Source organism: Apteryx rowi, unplaced genomic scaffold (genome assembly GCF_003343035.1).
Source record: "Apteryx rowi isolate R43461 unplaced genomic scaffold, aptRow1 scaffold_462, whole genome shotgun sequence".
Taxonomy (NCBI): domain Eukaryota; kingdom Metazoa; phylum Chordata; class Aves; order Apterygiformes; family Apterygidae; genus Apteryx; species Apteryx rowi.
In genome coordinates this window covers 213594-239108 of record NW_020450719.1, presented here as the reverse complement: position 1 = coordinate 239108, position 25515 = coordinate 213594, and the positions used below count along the sequence as shown (strand labels likewise).

The 25515-nt window shown below is 41.6% G+C and overlaps 1 protein-coding gene across 2 annotated transcripts; it reads right to left on the bottom strand.

Moving 5' to 3' along the window:
• Positions 1-92: 92 nt before the first annotated feature.
• Positions 93-22817, bottom strand: NSG1 (neuronal vesicle trafficking associated 1). 2 transcript variants are annotated; one of them, XM_026077792.1, is made up of 5 exons: positions 22726-22817; positions 22162-22312; positions 18498-18614; positions 6781-6891; positions 93-1476 (listed from the first exon to the last, which is right to left on the bottom strand). In XM_026077792.1, exons 2-5 carry the CDS (start codon positions 22288-22290, stop codon positions 1276-1278), a joined length of 558 nt encoding a protein of 185 aa, XP_025933577.1. In that variant the 5' UTR covers positions 22291-22312; positions 22726-22817; the 3' UTR covers positions 93-1275. The 2 variants fall into 2 exon arrangements, with proteins under 2 accessions (XP_025933577.1, XP_025933578.1); XM_026077793.1 differs by lacking the exon at positions 6781-6891 and having other exon boundaries at positions 1254-1476; positions 22726-22790.
• Positions 22818-25515: the final 2698 nt, after the last annotated feature.

The window sequence follows — 25515 nt, the reverse complement described above, 5'->3', positions numbered from 1 at the left end:
ACACACTTACTTTAACTTATAAATTAATAGGATGATTTCTTTTGTAATATATATATTTAAGATTTATAATAAAAATGAAAACATGGTTTCATACTAAGAATAGATGAGAAATTTGTAATTACAATGGAACTTTAACGTGAATCCACAATACTATGCTCTTCTACATCTTTTCCTGTCCCAAGCCATACAGCGACAGTTATACTTCTTCACTCAGTTTTCACATGTAGCTTTAAAACAGCAAGCTGTGTTATCTAGTATGCTACTGTTTCACCTGTGATGCTCTGTGTTTTAAGAAGTAGCAAACTGCAAAACATACATATAACTCAGATTCATAATATATAAAAGGAAAAATGTTAATGTAATAAAAGAGCAAATTTAGACATTACTCCATCTGTCATATCCAACAAATTACAGTGGACTACATCTACTGTGAATAGGCTTTCTGCCTCTTAATATAATTAAAACATGTCATTTCTCATTAGAACATCCTTAACTTAACATTTTTTTTCCCCACTATCCTCAACATCCATCACTAAAAATGCCTGTGTTTTTCCATAGTGTCTTATCTAGTTCATGTTTCAGTGCACATCCTTACCAAGATGCTAAAGCCACAGTGGAAATGCAGTTAAATTCTGTTGACAGCAATAATAAAACATTGAGCATGCCATGTTGCAGAGAACTTCATTATCACTTACAAATCAACAACAGCAAAGAAATGTAAGAAAAATGCTACCTGACATATCTTTTCTTTCTCCATACCAATCATTATATTATGCCCTTGATATCAGTGCTGATTATCATTCTTGCTTGAGCAAAAATCAAATATAAATATAGCTCTTAGCTAAACAAGAGATCACTCTAGTTATGGCTGTGGTGTTTCAGTTTGCAAAATGACTAACAATAAAAAAAAATAAAGTGTCAGTTCAGACAACAGAACACATGATTTATCTGTTTCAAGCCCTGAAAAATCCCATGAAGAAATCTGTCAGCATCCAATAAATTGCAAGACCATATATAACATTGGATTTCTTTAACATTGCAAACGGTGTCAAAGCTCTAAAGCAATGCTGATATGCACCTTGTTTTATGCCCATGAATGGTCTGCAGCAAGTTTTTGTTCGGTTGTTTTTTGCAAAGCGGTATCAGCAAACAGAAGCAATTGCACCATAAACATGAGTAACCTCTAAATTATCCATAATTATAATTAATGAAAAGTTCCTTAAAGTCCCTTAGTTACCTTCAAATGACATATTGTTAATAATTAGCTTATCATAACTAAGCTGATTTCTCAGCAGCTTCAGTCTCCTGTTCAGACAGTTTCTCTTCTGACAGTACTGTCATCCACGGAGACACTGAGCGCGTGATGGTTTGTTTGGCCAGATTGTAGTGGTTTATGACTGTGTAAAATTTTCCTCGAGCACTGGAGTCTTGTTCAGAGTAGTAGTTTTCCAATCCAGCTGGAATGCACTGATTATTCTGAAAAGAAAATCCATCGCTTAGATTACAGATATGTTTCCAAACACACTGGATGTAGGTTGATTTCTTCCTATTAGTCTAAGCTAGCATTCACTTTGTATGAGTCAAGATGCAACATACAGCAGTTAGTTAGTTAGTTACTACAGTGTAGTTCTTCTCTCTGCAGTCCTTAGACTTCATGCATTTGCCAGGAAGACCAATCTGGGCCTGTATTCCAGAATAATAACATACAAGAAACATGCATGCCCCAAATTAATTTTAAAAGTATTAAATCTCTACTTGCAGCCATATTTTGCTACTTTCTTCTCCTTTCCCTCTCTACTCACCACAGATAGATAGTTCCAGCTGTTTGATCTACAATTACAAATGCCTGATTTCTATCATTAGATTAGCTTCAGGCACTTCAATATGTTGTTTTCAGTCTGTGTGGTAGAAATTAATACCAATATATTGGTGCCAAGGTATGAGCAGTTTTATAGCATAGTAAACAAGGCACAAAGTGAAAACATCATGGGTGGCCCAGCTTATGTGCACAGTGTACATACAAAATACTTGGCTCTTCATTTTCAGAAAGACATAGCTAACAACAGGCTTTTAAAATCCATCTTTAAATGTGACTATATTATTTAATTTCCCAGAAGTTTAAGAGTACTACGTAGGAACTGCTGGGTGCTCCAGGCTTTTGAAAATCAAATACCTGATTTAGATGGTTAAATACTACATAGGATTATAACTTTACTCTCCTTTTAAAAATCAAGGTGAATGTGTGTGTGCAATGCATTAGTCTGTGGGTAGCTTTTAGAGAGCATTCTAGTGATGATGCAGTAAAAGCCTATGAAGCAGCTGGTTGCACTGAAGGAAAAAATGATTTAGATGCATCCTGCCAATCCTCTAGGTTTTGCTCCACTAGGGCTCAGGTCCTCCATCATATCTGCCAGTCCAGGCAGTCTGGCCACATAGCTGGGACAGTCATTTCGGCAATGAAACTGACCCTCTAAAATCCAAGCTGCGAGTACCTGCAACACCCAGACCAGCTCAAGGAAAGAATGTTTAATCCCGTCTAACCTAAATACAACTGTTTTAAAAAGAAATAGGCTGTTAGATCTTCCTACTTCCAGCACTAGAAGACCACCTCTGCAATTTGTAATATTACAATACAAAGCAACTTTAACAGTTACCGTTCTCATAGAATTTGGCAAACAAAACTTTGCACTGAAAATTTCTGAGCACAAAAGTACATTCAAGAATTTCATGGTTTTAATGATCGCATACTAATTCAAACATGTCCACATTTAGTTCAGGGTTGAACCTTGCCCTAGTCAAAAAAAAAAAAAAGTGGCATAAATTAGCATCAGTAACAACTGTTTCAAACAGTTTAAAATCATAAAATGCAAAACAAAATGGTTGGGAGGAAGGTCCACCAGGTGATGTGTCCTAAAATAAATTCTGCATCCTAAAAAATTTAGGGTGAAGAAAGCATCAAATAGTATGAAAGAAAAAGGCAAGAAATGCCAAAACAATAGGCCTATAGGTAGGTTTATGAACCTGCCCCCATGAATACAATTTTATGGCAGATTTGACTGTTGCAGGAAGAATCACTGTCACAGGACTAACAAGCCTCCCACTGAGTTAACACCTCATCCCTTCTAACCTGCTTGTGTGATAGAAGCTTAGAAGTGTGTCAGACTCATGACAGTGTTCAACATTACCACATCCAGCAAGGTTCAATTTATTTGTGTTATCACTGGCCCTTGCTACTATAACTTAGTAGCCAGGGCAAATCCTGCCTCAAAGTTTTGTATGAACTAAAAGACAGGATATCACTCCACCTAAGCAGACTTATGCCTATTCAGCACTAAATGTTACAGAGGTCTCCACACAGACATAATTGTCAGCCACGCATGTGCAAGACCTAAATTAAAAAACATCACATCATAGACAACTCTGGATTAGAGCTATTTGGTTATGTGTGTTCACATGCATCAGCCATGCCACCATGCTGGGATAACTGACACTACCTCAGACATGATAAAATGACTTAAATACAGACATCTTTATAGTGATTATTTCACCCAGTCATAGGATGCAGTCACAACTCTGAATGTTTAAAATGGGGGAAGGAACACAATCCATTGATCTAATTAAATCCACCAGAGAAATTCAAGCAAATGGAATATAATCATCAGTGTTGAAGACAAGCCAAGATTACTGCCAGTCCAGAAAACCCCCACAGAATCTTTAATTGATAATGGAAGCACTTTGCTTTGTCACAGACAAAATGACCCAGTAATGTTATTTTGTTATAGTCACAGAAGGGCCTAAGGAACATGTATCAGAGATGCCACCTTGAGTGTATTTCTGCTCCCAGGATTTTGTGTTTCTAGAAGAGATGGTCAAAACTGCCCTTTTACTAGTAGTTCTTTGCATACTGCCCAAGGACAGCCCCCTTCGCTTAGCTGCAATTCAAGGCGAGCAAAGCAGCACTCTGCAGTTACAGAGCTATGGGAACTGGTGCTGAGTCTCACCCTGTGGCTTGCCCATGACTGTCAGCTTATGCAGAACATTTCTCTCTATCCTTTTTATTTGTTTTCATGGTTCCCAGAACCACTAGAGAAGTAATAAGGAATGTCAGGAGGAGAAAAAGGATGCTACAGAGTGAGTTGGCAGTCCTGTTTCTTTCACAGCCCTTCTATTTCAGAAATTAGTTATGCATTAAGGCCTTTAGTGCCTGATAAAATCCTGGTTGCCGGTCTATATTTGGCTGTATTAAGATGGCTACTTTAGTTCCCTTGATATGAAGGCCCCCAGTGGTATCAATGTTTCACTTAAAAAGTGTCTTCTGTTTTATTAACTTTGCCGGGTCAGTAATTCCAAACTTAATAGATGACTCTGTTGCCTTTAATGCACTGACACTGCTTTGTTGATTATGCAGAAGGCAGATGCCTTGGCCATGTAAGGTAAAGAGTCACAGATACAGTATGGAGCATACTGAAGCCCTGGAGAAATGTCTCAGGGATATGAGCAGGCTCAGGTCTTTGGGGATAAACTCCAGTGTGTCTCCCCAGCAGCCAGTAAAGAGTGCTTCAGAGAAGGGATATACACAACAGCAAATGAAGAGCCAGAATTCATTTATCAGAACAGCAGTATTATGTCTGTCTCACAAAGCTTCAGCCATCACAAATCAGTGCGGACTGCGATTTAAAGCTCAAGCAGTTTTAAGTTTTCTATACAAAGGGAAATGAGCACCTTTTAAAGCAGACTTTAAAGCCCTGGATGCACAGGACAGCAGAAGGGTTGAAAACAGTGAAAGCTCTGGAACTGCTCCGTGTATTGAGAGCATCAAAGCAGGGAGGAGTGAGTTTGACTCACGGACATGGTAGCTCAGGCAGACATTTTCACGGTACCAGACTTCCTGAGGCAGGACACCTTTGCCCTTAACAGGCAGATCACATCAGCGTCCGAAGCCTGGGGACATCCAGGCCAGAGTATGTTGCCAAGTTCACCTGAAGCACGAAGCCTGTCCACAGAGGCATCGGTCACAAAGTCATCACAACTGGCATGAACTTCTCCTTAAGCTCTCTTGCGACATCTGTGTCAAGCTATGCCATGACATATTAAAGACTCTCCCAAAAACAGGCATGCGCACCAAACCAAATTCATGTCAGCACTGCTAGTTTCAGACCTTGCAGCTTGCTAACATGCTTATCCTGTAAAACTCATAGATTTAAGTGACTAAAGATGCTGTGAATTCTAGCGTTATGTCACTGAACACCTAGGAAACTGCCTCCACAAAACCCATCGCTGGAAGAGTAACACTTGGTAACACAGCACTGTATGTGCTGCACCTCAGAAACAAAGCATAAGCTATGGGACATCTTGCCTGACTTCTGTTTGAAACATAGGATCCCAAGAAGAGAAACCCAGTCAGATTCTGTCAACTTTGCAACTAAAATACAACTAAGAAACTGTCCTCCCCTTAAATGTTTGTGATGCCAGAAGGAAAAGGCAAAAGAAAACAGGAGGCTGCAATTCAAAGGAAGGGACGACATGATATGAAAGGACACAGAAGCAGCAGATTGTTACTAGAATTACGACAGCAGCACTTAACTGGCCATTCTCATCCAGTCAGGATCGCGTCAAGATACGCACTGTAGGAACATGCAGCCCATGTTCCAAAGTGCTTGAAGCCAAGAGAAAGCTTAGGAAAAAAGCTATCATCCCACGAGACATGAGCACAGAGAGGTTTCACAGCTTGTCTGAGACAACACAAAAAATAACAGCAGAACCAAAAGCTGAATCTCCTGAGTTCCAACCAAATCTTTTAACCATGGTATTTTTTTTTCTCTTGAACCAAGGGAAAACAGTAACCTAAAAATGCTTGGAGCTAAGTTAATCCAGTATAGCATGTGCCCAAAGTGACAGGCACAAAAGGTTCTGCACAGGTTTTCCAGGAGTGCTGAGGCACCCATTCCTACTGAAATCATTCTGAAAATCATATGAGATAGATACCCCTTTGATTAGATATTCTTAAAAGAATATCTAGAGGGAAGAATGCCATCATCAACACTACTTCTCTTATCTAATTACAGCGAAGTTCAACCTTGCTGAATTCACAACTGAGAAATCAATGTTTCCTTTCTGACTTTCAGCCCAGGTCATAGTTGAAGAGCCAGCACTACCATCTTGTAAGAATTATGTGAGCCCCCGCATCCCTTTCAGTGAGCCAAAGTATTTTTTTCCAAATAAATGTATGTTTCCCTTTATTGGCATCATTTTTGGCCTGTGGCGGTAGGGCTTGGAGGTCACTGTTCTAGAACAGGAAGTTCTTTCTACAGCCCTTATGTAACTGTGCTACTCTTAATGGAATGATTACTTTCCTGTTTCTGTGACATATATTCCAGAGCCAGTTGCTTTTCTCCAGGTTTTAGATTTATCATTCTGTTCCTTCTTACAACGTATGAATTTGGAGGAACATGCAACATCCAAATATATGACCCAATAAATAAGGGCTTTGTTCAAACTGCTGCAGATGAAGTCGGTTTGAAGGACACTGGTGTTGGGACTGTTGCTATACTTTCGATGTTTAGTGCATTAACAGAAATAACAGTAAACATTATGAAAATAGTGTGATAGTCACAACGCCCTTTACAAATTAAGCAGAAAAAAACAGCAGGAAGCACATTAACCTATGAGACAACCACAAATTTGTATGCAATGCAGCATGACTTAATCAAGGTTATGCAGAAAACAGCACACAGAATATTACATGCTCTTCTATTTTTCTAGAATTTGCATGCAATTTACCTTGAAAACAAATCCTTCTGGACAGGTATGATCATACTTGTAAACCTTGTAGACTACCAGAAATACAACACACGTTAAGAATGCAAGGGCAAAAAGGACCAGCACAGTTACCTGTAAAGACAAACAAAACACACTCAAGTTAGGAATGCGCTGCTTATTATATTGCTGTTTGTTATTGCAGGTGGCAGAGGTCAGTTACGAACACGCTTTACAGTAAAAGCAAGCAAAGAATAAGAACGGCTACTTAATTATTGAGGGAGATGAGGAAAGTGGCACATTAGTGCTTCTGCCTCCCCCCTTCTCAGAGAAGACAGCAGATCATCTGGTCAGTGGCCCATTGCCTCTGCACCGCAAGGCTTTTTTGCTTGCTTTTCTGTTCAGTGCACACATGAGGCCACAAGGACACATCAAGGTGGTTTGGGTCTGCTGCTTTTGCAGTACTTGAATGATGTAAATGCAAGTCTAGTTTATGTCAGCTGCCACTGGATAAACATGTTTGTTTACCCCATGCCTGGCCAAGAATGGAGTCAGATGATAATAAATTAACACAGGTGTCATCCAAATAATAAAGGTGACTAGCAGGGCAAGGAGAAAGTAATGTCTGTCCCCTCTTGTTAGGGGAAGTGTTTGTTACACCCGTTACATATGGATATTTACACCAGTAGTCTGCATGCTTGGATGCCCAATGCTCCTGAATTTATAGGTCAAACCAGGACTTCTCCACCATGCGGAGACTGCACAGGAGTAGTTCACTGCCAGATGCATAAGGGAATGCATCAACGCATTCAACGTAGGGCGTTGAAAGTCCAGATACAACCATCCCTACAGCGCTTACAGAGAAGCCTACAAATCTGCACCTTACAGACTGCACTTTACTGACTGCATTGCACAGCACTGACTTTCCCCATGTCCTTCAGTACCTCTCTGGTCCTGAATTCGTGTTCGAGCAAAGTCTGAGACACACCATTAAGTTCAAACTGAAATTAGCTTCAGTATCAGGCTAACTTTCCCAGGATTAAACTCCGAGCAGCTGGAGACTGGGCAGCCTTTTAAGTAATACAGGACATAAAATTAGCTTTAGTATTACCTCTCCCATTGGCCAGAAAAAGCGCAAGCTTTTGGCCTAGCAGTCACACTGCAAAGCTCCCTGATCAGATCTCTTTTTCTGAGGAAGGTGTGAGCTGAGCAAATAGCATTCATTCTCCCAGGAAGAATGTCCCAGATATGCATTTTTATTTTTCAAAAACTTCTACTGAAACACAAATGAGTAGCTCCCAGAGATTACAAGAAGACCACAGAATAAGAGTGGTTGAGCTTTTTTTTTGGCAAGTTAGAAAGAAGCCAGCATCTGTTCCAGCACAAAAAACAGTAATAAATAGAAACAAACATAATTATGTTATTAACAAATTAAAACAAAGTATAATATGATCTATATTTTAAAGAAATATGGGTGAGCCAGGTATATACGCCTCCTAAAAAGAGAACTTCGACATATCAGGGTCAATTACGCCAAGAAAAATAATCTGATATTTTAGGAAGCAAGAAAAATATTGGAGCTTTGCCTCTTGGGGAAAAAATCTCACACTAGCATTATGATAAACCCCAGAACTAACAGGATTTGTAACACTGCAAACTGTGTCTGGCGGTGGGACTAGTACTGATACTGAAAGCCTGAGATGAACTTTCACAGACTTCTCATGCTGGGAAGCTAACTTCACCATAGGCAGATAACAGCATGTGCTAAGCTTCTTGATGGAAACCAGTTTGGGGAGCACAGTCTGCTGCAGAAGCCAAGGATTTTACAAGGATTTTTAATTGACAGAAAAAAAGCAAAAAAGTGAGGGCCAGAAGAGAGGGCAAGGAGAACCACAGATCAGGAAGTAATTTAGCAGAAGAAACGTAAATATAATGTAACTGTGCCAATCGAAATGAGACATAGAGCAAAGGACCTTTCTGGTTAATATAGTAACATCTTCAGTTTCCCAGAACAGTCATTGGATTAAAAAAAAAAAAAAAAAAATCAAATTTTTAATCACACTCTGAAAACCTCACATTGACATCAGTTTTCAAATCCAATTAGTCTTTCCCCAAATTGATTACTCGTTTGCATAGACAAAGGTTAACGTGGATAGATTACTCTGTCTTGCCAACTTTGTATCTTCAGCTCAGCCCATGTCTCAGTATGCCATGCATGAATCCAAGAGATTAGATATGTTTTCCTTCCTGGTCATTCCCCCCCTCCTGCCCCGGCCACCTCCGAGCTCAGCCTCTCTCAGAGCAGGTCTGTCCTTTTTTCCTTCTGCCTTTGTTTGGGCCCCTTCCCATCTTTCCTCAGCCACCCTCCCGACACATACACATACAAGGGCCCTTGGCTTGGCCCAAACCTTGCCTCCCCTTTTCAAGCGTCTTCCCCTCCCCACAAGTTAACTAGCTTTATTCTCTGTTCTCCCCCAGGAATTCCCCTTGTACCCCAGGCTCTAGCAAAACTGACCATTCCCTAATGCTGCAGTTGCCACCCTGGACTCCTTGTCCCATTTCCTTTAAGACCTTGCTGGTATCCTTGAGTCCCACACACTGCTGGCATCCCCAACCAAGACAAGGGGCCCAAACGTGCCTCTGCCCCAAAACAGGACTGCAGCCTGCCTGTGGGGCCATGGGCCCAAGGCCTTCTGCCCCTGTTGAGCTGGGCAACATGGGGTGATGAAGGACCGGGGAGAAAGAGGGAGCAATCCTCACCAAGCCAAGCAGCTCCACAACACACACGTGGTCCACTCCAAGTTGCAACCTTTGGGTCATTCACTTCCCACCCCTGCAACCCACTGGTTCAAAGTATGCATTACCCTCTTCTGTCCACTCTGGCAGTCATCTCTCTTCCCATTAGAAAAGGGATAGAGATGAAAGAAGAAAGAATGATAGAGAAGATACAAGAAAATGGGGAGAGGAAAGAAGATGACCAGGTGGGATTATTGCCGAGGCTTCTCGTGCCCTCCAAGATATATTCCGCACGGCCTTGAAGAAATTGGCTTTCTCTCAGAGAACTGGTCTAGGATGCTGAATGCTGCCGCCAAGCAGAAAAACAGATTGGTTCAGCTCACATTCATCTCCTCCATGGATAGGGGTAAGTGGTTTAAAATGTTTTGAAAAATATTCACAAATTTCAAAGCATTTTAAACTCCCCTACTGGCAGGGAATAGTAAAATTATACAATTATTTCCCAGCTGTGACCGTTTTGACATACAGATGAGGCCTCGGGAACACACTGTAAAGCTGACAAGCTATTTTGTAGTTGAAACCCCGTATTAGACAATACACAGATATTTATAACTCCACAATCATTGCACGATCACTCTCTCCAAGACTCTGAAACTGTTTTGGAAAGTAATTATACTTTTTGAAAGAGCTCAAAAGCCCAGTGTTGCGCACATTACTGGAGTTTGGCATGCTGCAGAGTCACGGCCTCAGGGCTGATTTGCTGAGGCACAGAACATCTACCTGTTTCAGTGACCAATTTGGAGCTGTGAGTTCTCAACGCTCTTACAAGTCACATCTAACATGTCCTTCCATTGCCACGCAGTAAGCCACTGAGAAGAGCTCTCAGGGCTCCTGGCTCTTAATTCTCAGATAATCATTCTCTCTCACTTACTTATTGAATTACCTAATCTTATTAATTTTTGTATTAACATGTAAATTTTTACTCTTATTATCTCCAATAATTTGTAATCACACTCCATTTGCAAATCCCTAATCAAGTAAACTCTTGTCTCCTTCCTAACAGGACAGAAGCTCCGTTCTCTTACCATCCTTCAGGATACAAGCAACTTGTCTGCAAGGAAAGGAGAACTGCACATACAATTGACATAGATGGAAAGAAATCCAGCAGTAGATTCCAAGATGATCCCATTATTAATCCAATTCACTTCTCTCCTATAAACTGAAAATCCTTCTCTTCCTTCTAACAGTTTTTTCCTTCACTTCCACAAAAACCCACCACTGATGGTCCACAACTGTCTGATCCCAGGTTCACTTCTGAACCCGAGCCAGTCAGTGTCTCTCCCCTGCCAGCAGCACAGCATAACCCCACCGCTCTGCCTTGCCTTCGAGCTCTCTCCTGTGAAATGCCCTTCACAAACCAAAGCACAGGAAGAGGGAAGGTAACAAGCTGCTGCTTTGGTCCACAAGCCCTACCAAAGCTGACATTTCATTGCTTTCTTCCACAGCAACTTTGTATGCGCTGTACAAGCTAAGGGAAAGTTATTTTCTTCTTCCTACAGGAGCCGTGGCAGCAACTTTTCCTTGTTTTGTTTCAAGATAGCAGAGGATGCAATTCATGTGCAAGCACCACTCCTCTCCCCCCACACGAAAACCTTCAATCTCTTCTCCTTGTGGCAGCCAGCTGGCTGAAGGCAGGACCCCACACAGTGGGAGCAGAACTCTTGAATTACTGTGATAATGCAATGCCATACACATCCCGCAGAACACCAAGGTGTCTGTCACACCACATGAGTGACTGTCTTTTAACATACATTTTATGAAATAACTACAAGATAGCACTATCAAGCCTTTCCTTTAACTAGGGACCTACAGTGTGGTTTTGTTTTTATCTTCAGGGCATCCTTTAAAGTTAGTTTTAAGGAGATCTGGCAGCAGAACTAAGTGAACAGAAGAGACGACAAGATATTATGCATGTGGCAGATTTTTGAATGGACTGTAAGTGAAGAGCAGAAGAAGGACAGTGTCTAGCCAGAAGCCATTACAGTAATCAAAATGAGAAATGACTAACGAATGAACTAAATGTACCCATGGCAAAAAAACCCCAAAACCCCCCAAAAATCCACCTATCTTCAGACTGTGTAAGCATTTAGCCAAACAAATTAAACTCACCGGATCTGACAACTACACTAACATGTGAACGGCTGGTGATAAGGGCTTACCATCGAGATTTGCTACGAGATCTTCCCGATCAGTCCATCCTACTTCGCTGCAGCTGCAACACACTGCAAGATGTATTCTCTTCTCTGCTTGGCTACTGCAGTCTCCTCCTTCCTCACTTTGCTAACATTTATCTTGCTCCCATTTTAATCAAGCGAGAATGCTACAGCAAAATTCATCAATTGCACCAACTGTGCCTGCTTCTCTTCAGATCCTTTCCTGGCTTCTGTCCCTTTCTGAACAAATTATAGGCCTTGTTTCAAGGCCATGCATAATTCTGCTTCTTTTACTCCTCTTAGCCCCATCTCCTTTCACTATGCCTTTATTTCACTGTCCCACTAAAGCCTTGCTGCCACCTGTTTCTTCCTGTGCCATCACCTCCACACTTCTCTTTATGCCTTCTCTTCTTGCCTGAAATTCTTTCATTAACCCACTCTGTGCTTTTTTGCACTGCTTTCCTTCAAGCTTTTCTTCCCATCACGCACCTTTCAGAAAGCATACAAATCCACCCAGGAGCGTTCATATTGCTATGAGAAGTGGAACTAAGGTGGAACTAACACGACATGCACTAATCTTCACTGCTCTATCACTGGCACTTGGTCGCATCTCATCTCTATTTTACATCCATGCATTATGTATTTCAATTGTAGCCTCTTAGGAACACAAATTTTGTTTCTGATTTGTCTGCAAAGTGCTAGCACACACTTGGTGCTAAATAAAAAGAGTGAAGACATACATTTATAGAGCACCTTTCATCTGAAATGATTTACAACCAATTTATGCTTTGCTCACCAGTGAAATGCAAAGCACTCTGGGATGAAATACAGCAACTCTGCACAACCATTTAGGACAGGAAATTAAGATTATTGCTATCCAATTTAAACTACAGAATTTTAGGCAGGCAGACTGTAATTACAATAGATTGAGTCTGGCTACATCCCACAGACTGAAATTTGTAAAACATCACGTTGACTTCCCTGCAAATGGCCATGACCTCAATTTGACCTCTCTCCACTGAAATCCTGCATCTCCAACTGCACAATGCCCTCTGCCAGCATGTTATAGAACAGTGAAATCAGCTGTCCACTTCCCCTAACATTTATGTTTTTCCAAAATAACTTTCTTGTTTGCTCTTACCTGGGCCTGTCCATAAAAGTTTACATGCAAGATGAGCCTGAAACAATACAGGTAAGGGATAATAAAGAAGATTCAGCTTGAAGAAAATTAAATGTGAAAAAAAAAAGGAATGTTCACATGTCCACATGCAAGATTTGACCCAGATTCATTTACACAGCAGTCCCAATTATATAGAACAACTTGGTTAAACCACTATGGGAATATACACAATATTACTGGTGGCTCAAAAGACAACTAGGTGCCTCCTTTCAGGAGGGCATTTCTAACATCACATATCACATTTAGCTGTATTACTGGCATCTAACTATTAAACTCAACTTCTCTGCCAGAACATCCCCACCAAACCTTTGTGCTCAAAGAGGATAAGAGTCTTGGGGTAGACTGTAACAAAAAAAGCAAGAGAAATCAAAAGACTATCCTTCTCAAACAGAGATGACAAAGAGGAAGATAGCACTGGCTTGGGAGCTTACCTGGAGATGACAGAGTAGTAGCAAAAAAGGTAGGTTCATGGACAGCAACTGAAAATGAGCAGAAGCTACAGACCAAGTTCTTCCTAAAAGTGACAGCAAGGCAACAAGAGCTTGCCTGCAAGGGAGCTGATTAATGAAACCTGAGGGAGATATTGCCAGAAGGCAGGTAACAAGGCGGTGGCCTTGAGAGACCAGCTTCATGGTTTGACATAACTACTCATGGCACAGAGTGTCCCCATCATGTCCTTCTATCATGCTGCACCACATAATAGTGTTACAGCTACAGAGGTCAGAGGAAGCAGACCAAGAAACCTTACAGCCCTGAAGTATGAATCTTGTTACTTTCCCATACAAAATCTAGAAAGGATTAGTAAGGCCAGGAGAGAGACTAGATAAGGTTACTACATCTGAGGAAAGGCCATAAGGGCGTTTACACCTGGAGAGAACCAAAGCATCTTCTGTGTCACTGGACTCTCTGGCCCTGCTCCAAAAAAAGGATTTCTAATTAATACAAAGGCACAGGACGCCTGACTTAGACCAGGGGAGTTGCTATTAGGCACCCATTTGACTTAAATCTTCCAACTCTGACTGTAAACAGACTCCTTTCAGTCAGGAATTTAACAGGAAATTGTCAGTTGTAGCTAGGAATTAGATTTAAAAAACAGAATAAGAAAAGGAATATAAAAATTAAAAAAAAAGAATTAAAGAAGAAAAAGGATTTAAAAAGAGCAATAAAGATAGCTGCTCTGCAGTGCCTTTACTTACATCTATTGTTTTAAAAATAGCAACTATAATAAAAGAATTGTTACTTGGTTTTCCTTTATTCTTCTTGCTTAAGTAACACAGGAAAGATTCAAAACCTAAAGTCTGCCAAACACTTATACTTGTGAGCAACTTTAATCCTGTGAGTAGTTCTGTTGAAGAAAACAGAACTACTCATGGCAGTAAGTACCTGCCATTCTTCCAGCACTAAGTGACAGACACAGAATTACTTAAGGAAGTGCTTTCCTGTACAGGAGTGGGCTGACTTATCTCATGCATTTAACAGACTTAAATTGGAAGCAAAGTGCTATCCAAAGTAATCACACAGAAACCAACAGAGAAATATTTTCTTCTTCTCTGATTATTTTTGCAGCAATAATAGTATTACTGAGTATTACTAACTAATAGTAATACTAAGAAAAACAGGTAAACATGATTTAAAGGATGTCCCTTTAAGACTGAGCAATAATGGAACATTTAAATATGTGTTATACACATACATTTTTCCACCTTTTAAAATAACCGAGCAAAATTTTAAAAGAAGATCTCTAGTCCTCTTCCATAACTTCATGCATACATTTAGGCGACTGCTTCCTACTTGATAGTACATGGCTTGCGCCATATGGTCTTACCACACAAGAAAGCATCAGGTTTTGGCTCTGCAGTTACATATGTGTATAGATGTCAAGGATAAAGCCTGAAGAATTGATTTGCCTTTGTATAAAACCACAGGGCTTAAGGTATACCACAATTTTGGTTTATTTAAACCTTTTTGCCTGCTTGAAATTTATTGGGAAACAGAAGTATTTGCTTTCAAAATACTACTGAATGTTCTTTATTCAGGTTTTCCCAAAGATAAAAACAATTTCCTGTTTTGGTACAACAGATTGTTTCTGAAATTGGTGTGCTTGCATGCAACTGACTGTTGTAGTCCAATTCAATGAGAGCCAGAACAGACATCCTACCTACAAAATCCAACTGGAGTTTGTAAAAATGCTGTTCCGTCAATGGAGCCAGAGGTTTGGCCTCAACTAACTGATACCATCAATTTTCTCCTGCAATAACTTCCTCCTATCACCTGATTCATAAGTCTCTTTTGAAATGACATTTCCAGCCAGGCTGTGCTGTTCTGTACAGTGGACAATTTACAGAAGAGAAGAATCTGCCTCAGTGAAAACTTCCTACCAGATGTGAAGGACCAGCTCCCCACATTAGCCTACACTGTCCAAAGAATGAGAGAGAGACTTCTAGTTCTCAATGAAAAATATGATCTTCAGTGAAAAAACACATCATCTTTGGTGTGTTTACTGCCATAAAACTAAACTAAGGGTTCACAGAATCAGGAAGTCTTCACATTCTGACCTGTTGGGATACTTGAAACAGATTCTAATTTGAATTCAGAATGTGGTTTAATACACAAAATCATACTTGCGTTTTTCTTTGTAAACATTCTCAGCTCTGTTGTTATAACTGTCATAATGTGGACTGAATGCAGAGAATACATTTTTTAATTTCTTACTCACTCAGTTGCTAAAACACCAAATGACATATGCACATGCTGGAGTTGCTTCATTTGTTATAATGCATAATTTCATCTAAAGCTGTGCTTCTTGAGATCTGCACTGCTGAATCCCAAAAATGCTATCTGCTTTGTCCTTATTTAAGAACTACATCTGAGAATACACATATGAATTATTAGTAAATATGACCAACTGTTTTTATTCTTAGTGCAACATTTGATTGTGTCTTGTGGCAAGCTTATGCATTGGTGATGTAGAATATTAAAGTCATTAAAACAGCTTCTGAGGCTTTTTTCATGCACACAAGCCAAAGTCAATATCCCACCAGTTAAATAATGCATTTTATAATTATAGCAAATATTTAATTTTCAAACAAATATCCTTTTGCGCTCTCAGAATCAACAGCAGCAGTTAACATGATAGTTCACAATTAATAAGGACCCAGGAGAAAACCTCACACAATCAGTACTTTTCATCTACATATTTATGAAATGTCATCAATTATTCATGAAATATTTACTACTGGGAGTGGTGAATATGACAATCATGCCTGCTTTTTAAAATGTTACAAGCAGCATAATTTAATTCAAAAACTGTTGTATAGAAATTAAGGGACATTTTTAGGACCTGATTGTTCTGCATAAAACTATTGTTTTCAATTAACTGAACCACAGTTTTCCTAATTCATCAACCCCCACACCCTCCTTTTGAAGCCTAGACTTACAGCCACAGTGTGAATCATCATGCAATTCCCAAGAGAAACGAAATATTACTGAAACCTCTCTCTGATGCAGTAGTTACCTAGCAGCAAAACCTAGCAACCCTGTAGCATGAGATTAATCCCAGAGTGATCATCATAAAGTAGTATCTAAAAGACATTTTGTTTTAAGTATGCCATCCAAAGATATATAAAATGCAACATCAAAATGCTCTGGCATCTAACTGTTCAGCCACACAAATTAGAAATGACTACACAACAGCATGACAAGATATTTATTTGTTGTTCTTTGCTCAGCTCTCCCAAAGACACAAATAACCCAGATCTACAAAGAGATGTATATTCTTAAGTAAAACATTTAGACGCAGCTGAGATACTCAAAAATCTTTCCTCATCTACAATTTAATTTTAGAGTGATGAAGTCCATTATTCCCTATATTTCTGCTAGTGGATAAGTGCAAAACACCCAAGTATAGATTCTGCTTGGTTGCTTGTAACCTAAATCCTAGCAGGATATTCAGACTAAACACTTTCTCGCCTTTCTCTCCTGCAATGTAATAAGCATTTTCAGAGCTCTTTCAGAGTCCTTTCAAGCTCAGGACTTGCACAAAAGAAAGCCAAACAAAAGTCCTGCTTGTCCTGAGCTGTCCGTCCGCATCTTACCCAACAACATAGTAGGTGTAAGCCTCACCTGAGAGGAGGGGGGTTACTCTCAAGGACCAGAACTGTGGCTTCAGGAGGAGAAAGAGAAAACAAGAGTCAGAATTCCCAGCAGGATTTTCTCTGAGGGATGGGATGTCCTTGCTCCAAATCAGATGAACGAAAAATTGAAACTAGGTCTCACTTCCTCAGTAAATCCCTGTCACGCTCCATAACATCATCCATTAGCCAGTTTGAGGTGGTTACCCACACAGCTTACAGAGAACCTACAGATTTCATTATAAGGCTGAAGACTCTACCAGGTGGCATGGCAACACTCCACAAAGTCCCTTTGCAAATGTGGGCTAAATCCTTCCTTGAGCCTTCACCTTGTTCTTTTGTTTTGTTGGTTTTGCCTGCTCCGATTCCAGGTAGAGCTGTGTATACATTTCTGAAGGTAAGCTTGGGTCTAGAGAGCTTTTAGAAGCACGGGCCAGGCACAATTCCTGTGTTTTATTCTCCATGTTACAGAATTAGGATCCTTGGGTGCATCCTAAATTCCCATCACACAAACAGAGGTTACATACATGCTATGTAATGAGAATACACATTTTTATTGCAACCTTGCATTTCTCCTTCGACTAAATGTTAGGCTTTCCAACTTTGTTTGTACCTGTGCACTGAATAGCATGATTGCCTACTGTTTAAAAATGCCTTGGCATCCTTGGGTAGGATGCCTAATTAACAGCACTGGAAATGATAGTCTTCATTTATTAAGACAATAGGTATGAAAACATGATCAGAAGTGCAAACTTTCCTGCTTTGCTTATATAGAACAATAAAACCTATCCTCCAGCAAGGAGGAGGAAAGGTAGTTCAATCCTTGCATCAGTTAAGCTCCCAGCTTTCCTCTGGGACTACTCAAGGGAATAAGGGTGTGGACACTAAGGAGCAAACCTGAGTCACCGATTCTTGCTGAACTGCCAGCCTCCAGCAACAGTCATCACCAAGCTGTAAGGTACAACAGGACCAGAAAAATTGATAGCAAAGAGCTCTGGTGTATGTCCCTGAGCTGCCAAGTCATACATTTAACTGTAAAAAAATACATAATGGAATATGACAGTGCTTTTATGAGAATGGTTTGGCTACAGTAAAAAATAATAAGCCAAAAAGAAAACAAATACTCTTGTGGTTCTTGCCCTTCAACACTAACAGGAGCTTTACCCATGTAATGAGAGTTAACTGTGCACAGACCACATACACACCTGCCAGTGAAGTCCCAAAATCCACACACTGACAGAGGTGCCTTCTGAATTGATCTGCCAGTGAGGGATTAAAACCAATAATGCTGCAGGATTTGCTTTTCCTTTCATTGCTAAGTATTGAACTATTTTAACATTGATTTCTTTTCATTTATTTTCAGCCATACCTACAACAGCCATTGTGTTAGTTATAGCCAGTTTAGAGTACAATCAGCAATTGATTATAAGCACCTCTATGAGCACAACTGAGTCATTACCATCTACAGATAGCACTGCTTACCTTAAATCTTTCTGAAACCCCTTCAGTGATGCTGATTGTGAATTCAGCTATTTTAGGAGTACGGAACTTTCCCTTCTTGCGGTCAGGTTCATATTCTGTTTTCGTTTTTACCACAACCTTAAAAAAAAGAAAAAAAAAATCAAAAAGAAAGCTGTCAGTACCTTACTAGCACATCCTCAGGTGCATTTGCCAAGCCTAGAGTAGCCTGAAACTAGCCATCTTCTTATTTACTCAAGAATTAACTAATTTACTCAGGAAACAATTTCCCTATGCAATTAAAAGCATACCAATGATTTTATTTCTCTTACCTGCCTACAAGGGCATCTAGCACAATACCAGTCATTTTCCCACTGTGTGTAATTCCTCTATGGAAGCTAAAAGTTGTTAGTTATTTTTCCTATCTACTTTTTCATAGCAATCGTCAGTAAATTTTCTCTCAAAGTATTTTTGACGGACCTAAAGGAAGACTTGTTACACAACACCATTTCTCAAATGTTCAGGTTTTTTCAACTGTTCTGTTACTGTGTTGCTATACCACACAGGCATTTATTTAGTTCAAATCCAAATGTATCATGAAACATCAACTTCTTCCCACTCTGTTTGTATAGTTCGAGAATAGTCACCTCCATCCTTCAGGAGATTCCATTAATGTGATTTCAAACCAGAGACCAATAGGATCAAATGGTTATTTAAGAGGGCCCTTAGAAATGTACCATCAGTAGCAATATTTTTTGATGGCACCATTTTGAGTTTGAAAGAAGTGAAATGACCCATCTAGTTGCTATTCCATATGTGCTAGAATATAGCTCTTTGCACTGTGTTCTTAAAGTCTCAGATAACTTTTAGATTATTTGCTGTAAGCAGCAAGATGCACAGAAACCCTTGTGAGTTAAGTTCTGTTTATTTCCTGCTATGAGCTATTGCTTCAAACCACAAAATTCAGCCTCTTATCTGTATCCCTAAAATATTCATTACCTCAGCCATGTCTCTAGTGCTCTCCTAGGCAATCTAGCTGTACAAAATTTTCACGTACCTAGCCTATTTGCCTCACTTCTGTCTTCTACAGTTTTTAGGACCTTTTCAAAGTATCACTCTCAAAATAGCGAGCTGTTTATTGTACTGACAGTGCTGTTTAAATTTACTCATTTTTTCTGATGTTCCAAAGAATAAATATGCGATTCCTTTTAAACTGTTAGAACCAGGTATTATTGTTACCTTACATTATCGGGTATTATTGTGCCACTGTTACCAATGGCAATTACATTATTGTGAAATTAGGATTGTGACACTTACAGGTAGCCAAGTACTGAAATTAAAGCTTTTGGTTCCCCCCACTCCTCATTTCCCTGAAATGATATCTTGAACACATAGTTGTGCCTAGGCCCAGTACCAAGAAGCTTATTAGATACTTTTAAAATACTACACAGATATGTACAGGGCATAGGGAAAGTAGTTTCTAAACCTATTTTCAGCTATAATTATAAGATAATAATTATAATTATATAACTTTGATTGCCCAACAGCATCATGGGAGTGAACTGAAGATTTTTGAATGTTTTTAACATTTTACTTCCCTTCCTCCCCCTTATGTTGCATAATCTCAGGCAACTCACATCACATTCAGTTGCTACTGAACTGAACATACAGTTCTATCTACTTGGTTATGTAATGTCCTCTTTTGTTTAACATACCTAAAAATGAATTTAAATCAATTCATCCACTTAAATTAGAAGCTGTCAAAATCATCAAAATTTTAGTGCTACAGTCACTACTATTCTTGAAGTTATGCTTCACTGCCATACTGGAGCCTTGTCAGTGAATAATAAGCATAGATATATGAAGTATGTACTTCTATTTATTATACATGAGTGTCTTTGTACTTCAGAATTTGATTTGTGTGTCAATCCTGACTTACTACGTTTGCTATTTTTCACATCAATTGCCCTACTGCCTTTTAGTCCACAGCAACCAACAAAGAAACACTTACATGACTTATCAGACAGTCACAGAACAAAGCCAGTATATATTTTTATTTTTCCTCAATGTTTGCAGAAGAAAAGGAAAGCTAACAGACAAATGGAAAATGGGACAAGTAGAAAAGCCAATCAAATACTCCTTTTCTAGGTTTCAAGTCTAGGTGTATGTTTGCTTTTGTTCAAGGCAAACCTTGTGAAGGTGGGAGGAGTTCTGCCCAATTCTAGTCTTTGTCAACCAAAGAACTAGGAGTAATGAAAGCAGCACAGATCCTCAAGGCTTTGCAACAGGAGCGCCAGTTAAATTAAAGCTTTGACCACACAGACCACACTTTGAGACCTGCATGACAGCGGAGTAACATAACAAATGCCTCTGGATGTCGGTCCTCAGTAATTGGCTATGTCCAGTCACCAGCTGGCAGGCATATCGGACACAGTAAGACTTAAGTTGTTCTAAAGCCTTAGGGTGCAATTTTGTCCTCAGTTATGAGATTTACACCCATGTAACTGAGGGCAGAAAACAGGCCCTAAGGCTCTGGAGCAGCTGTTATGGCTTACTGTATTTATGCCTGCCAACTGGTATCATGCACAAAACAGAATGATGTTGATAGGTTTTAAAATGGAGATCACAAATGTATTTGTACTGCCTACAACCAACATGGGTAAAAATCTGAAATTCTCTTCCCCTAACATAAGAATATGCGAATTTTTTAAGCTATGAGGAACTTTACCTATCAGTTCATCTAGAAGCAGATTTTAGCTCTTGGAAGACATGAAGCCAAAAATAAAAATCATCATGAAAATCATTTAAAAGATATTACTGACCGTTCCCCAGTTCAGTTTTGTATTTTCCAAAGATCATATAGCTTTTTTGCCAGATGCATATCCAAAAAGTGAGTATCTGAAAAAGTATCCTACTACTGGATGTAGTGCAATGTTAGTCATGGCAACGTTTACTAAATTCTTTATTGTGAGGGGAAGAAGCATATTTGCAGGCTACCACATCATTTTCCTACATTACATCCTTAGTAATCAAGTCGTGTAATGAGGAATGCAGAACACAGACTATAAGCAGCACCTTGGGCTGTCCCCTTCCAGCCAAGGACCATCTGAATCCCCTTTTTGGAAGTTTTGGGCCAAATAATCTGCAAAGAGAAGATCTGCAGGCTATTCTCATCTCATTATTTCAGCTTGTCTGGGGCTAGCAAGGAGTCCCACTGAAGCACACAAGGAATACGGAAGTCTTCTCTGTGGCCAGTCTGCCTACGTACATACATCTTGCAGAGAGATAAAGCAGCCCTTCCCCGTTAGTAGAGGCTTTTCAGGACAGAGAAAATTAATGTAATTCATAGGGTATATACTGAAAAGAAAGATATAGAATAAGAAGGGATATGACAATACAGCATCGAGACACTTGCATTAGTATGTATGCATCAAAATCTAAACATGCTTATTGCTAACATTTTCCACTACTTTTTCATGATAACTAACGTAATTTTAATGCAGATCACTACTACTGGATTTTCATTAGCTTAACTGTCAATATTTCCCCCCAGATGGATTTGCTGCTCCTTAAAATACCCTGCATTACTTGAGACTTCTGAGCCACTTGCTACCCGTAACCTATTCTTTTGTTGTTTGCCTGAGACTTGGGTGTGATTCCCCAGGGTGGGAGCCGAGGCCTGGCGTACCTTATCGGGAGGTGGGAACTGGAGCTGATTGACATCCAGGGGTGTGATCAGGGGGATGGTGTCAAATCCATCCTCCAACAGCGGCTGCTTTGTGCTCTTCTCGCTGAAATTATTCCCCAGCTTCACCATTCTTCCAGGAGAGCAGGATTTCCTACGAGCAGGCGCACACACGGGCACACACACACACACACACACACACACACAAACGCAAACCGGAGAGACGTGTCAGAGCCTCGGGATGCCCCAGCCCCAGCCCGGAACGCCTCACGGCAAAAAAAATAAAAATACGCGCTGACCTCGGTGACTCGAACACCGTTCGGGGCTTGGGGGACTAAGGGCGACCGCCAACGCCTTTATCGCTTGAGTTAAAAGAGGAATTAAAACGGAAAGCCGCGCAGACCCGCGAACCGTTATCCTCACGGAGCGGCTCCCCCCGCCCGCAGCGGCCTCCCCGCGCCCTCCCGCCGCCGCGCAGCCCCGGCCTCCCCTCACGGGGCAGCGCAACGGCCCCCGCGGCGGCGGGAGGGCGGCGGCGAGGCGCCGGGCGGCGGCTCCGCTACTCACCCCCGCGGCTGCCGGCCCGTGCTCAGGGGCGGCGAGGCGTCGTTCCGCCGCGGCCGGCGCAGAAATGGCGGAGGCGGGCGGGCGGCTCGGCGAGGGCTCCGCGCGGGGCGACTGTCGGCGGCCGCAGCGCCTCGGCCGTGACGCAGCCGCCGCGTGGCTCCGGGCAGCTCTGGAGCAGCACAAAGGGCCCCGCGGGAAGAGGCGGCGGCGGCGGCAGCTCCCCTCACCGGCTACTGGCGCAGCGGCGGCAGGTGGAGACGGCGGCGGGAGGGGGGCGCGGCACAGCACGGCACGGCACGAGACGCGCCGCCCCCCGCCCCGCCCCGGGGGCCCCGCTACCCTGGCGGGGCCGCGGCGGCGGCGGCGGCAGCCTGGCGGCGGGGCCTGGGGCTCCCGCGCTTGGTCGCCGCGGGGGTAGCTTTGCCCCTGGGCGCGTCTGCTTTTCCTCTTCTCCCCAGTTTTACCTGCAGGGAAAGGACAGACGTGCTTTTCCGATCAGTGAAACAGAGGAAAGCAAAGGGGAAAAGGAGAAAAAAAAATACTGGTATTGGCAGTGACACTGGTGTCACTTCAAGGTGGAGGCATGTTGCAGAGCCGTTCGGCCCAAGGCAAAGGGGACAATATCAATCGCGTGTGTTTTTAAGTGACTCGCGCTCACCATCTCCCCTGACCGGGGCAGCAGCGCGCACGCCCGTCACCTCGCCGGTGTGGTGTGTGCCAGCGCGGCAGGCCAGCGCGGCAGGCCAGCGTGGCAGGCCAGTGCGGCAGGTCAACGCGGCAGGCCAACCCGGTGGGCCAATGTGGCAGGCCAGCCCAGCAGGCCAATGCAGCAGGCGGGCCAACGTGGCGGGCCAACACGGTGGGCCAGCCTGCCGTCCGCGTCTGCCACTTCTCGTGGGGCACAGCCGGCTCGGCCCCTCCGCTCCTCCTGTACTGTGAGCAGGCACCAGCTGTAGGGAAAGCATTCCTGAACACCCACGATTCAGTTGCGCTCAAGAGCGATGAAGTGACAAGAGGCGCTGCTGCAATCCTTGTTTCGAATTCCTCTGAGCTCAGGGCATTACCGCACTAGTTTATCTATCTGAACGAGGCTCTTCTCAGTACCCCGAGGGGCAGGCACTGAAGGCAGCGAGCGCTCAGGACTCAGCTGTCAGTCCCCAGCAATGTCTGACAGCACTGGGGCAGCTGAGAGCGGCAGGTCAAGTCAAGCCCTGCCAATACAGCTTAGCTTAGGAACTGATCTGTTCAAGCACCGCTTTCACATTCCATGTGTAAAAGCACCAGAGGATGGACATCAATGGGTGAACTGGGGCTGACTCTGAAATGGCAGTGTGGCTACCCTATACATGTCCATTTTCAGGGATTTCCCTTATTTAAATGTACCAGTCCTCAAAAGCAGTTCCTGCCAGAGCCAAGTGACAGTAGTCTGGAGCTGAGGCTAGTAAAAGCCACCAGCCCCAGCTGGCTGAAACTTCCTTTCCTCCCTGCTGCAACCTGCACAACCCACCAAGTACCTTGGTGCAGGATTTTTGTAAAGGGCCAGCTTTAACATAACCCTCCAATCAAAAAGTTGTCCTGTGCCGGTTGGTAGGGTGCTGTGAATGTAAACCTTCTGTTTCATATGACCCCTTAATTTTGCGCATGCTCCCAAAGAAGCTCATGTGTTTTGCTACCTAGAGCTTTCCCCGCAGATCAGCAGCAGCAGCACCGTGCCCAGTAGGAATGCAAGATCTCCAGGCCTCGCCCCTACCAGTGAAAGTTTTTGTTCATGAGATATCTGCAGAGATCTGAGAAAGCAGATGTGGAAGCGAATATCAGAGCTATCTCAGTAGTGAGCCTTTCTGCATAAAAGTCAGAATTTCATGACTTTGATGGGAGTTCAGGCTTTTCTATGCAGAGCAACCTGAACCAAGGGCTTTTTTTTTGCAAATCTCAAAAAGTCCTTAATTTTTATGACTATTGCTTTCAGTTTAGGAACTTAAAATCACATTAGGCACCTATGTCCTTTTTTGGCTTTCATGCAAGCTCTTCAGTGGGTGTTGAAAGTACAAGTGAAACCTGAGTTCCATTGCAGTCATTGGAGAAAGTCCTGTTGACTTCATTGGAGCCATGATTTCACTCACTTAAGATAGGAAGATGTCAGTGAATCTGGTGTAGAATTAATGAAAAAATGTACTCAAGACTGTATAACATCCTATTGCTATCAAAAGAAATCTCTCAGATTAAAATGATATTAACTTTCTTTCCCCAATTCTTTTAAAAAAGGAAGATATTCCTGTTTCTATCATCTCTTTTCCTTTTTTTCTGCTTGGCAAATAATTGATTTTTTTCTCCTCTCTTTTTCAGAGGACACAAAGCAAATGGATTTTCCTTCATTGGCTCTGTTTTTTTGTCATAAACATCACTGATAATGTTAGTGTTGTCAGCACAGTTCTGGGAAGTATGGCTTAACCTGCTGGCTGGATAACTACCTTTGCAGCAGCAAAATAAGCATATTGGAAGATGAGAATGAACAGTGGGCTATTATTTTTAAAACATTTTCAATGGAGTAGCATACTTCGAATATAGAACAGARTATTCCCAAACCAACATAAAACATTTTCAAGGTAGAAATTGATTGTTGTGCCTCTCTCAATTACTGAGCAAGCAATTCTGGTCATTCTGTAGAAGAGCGTACCAAATAAAGAAGAGGAGGACTCCGAAATAATGAATTTACCTCTGAGCATTGTAAGGGCAGCAGCATTCATATGCCCCCCCAGTGCTGTATTTTTGCAGCCTTGCATATTCGGA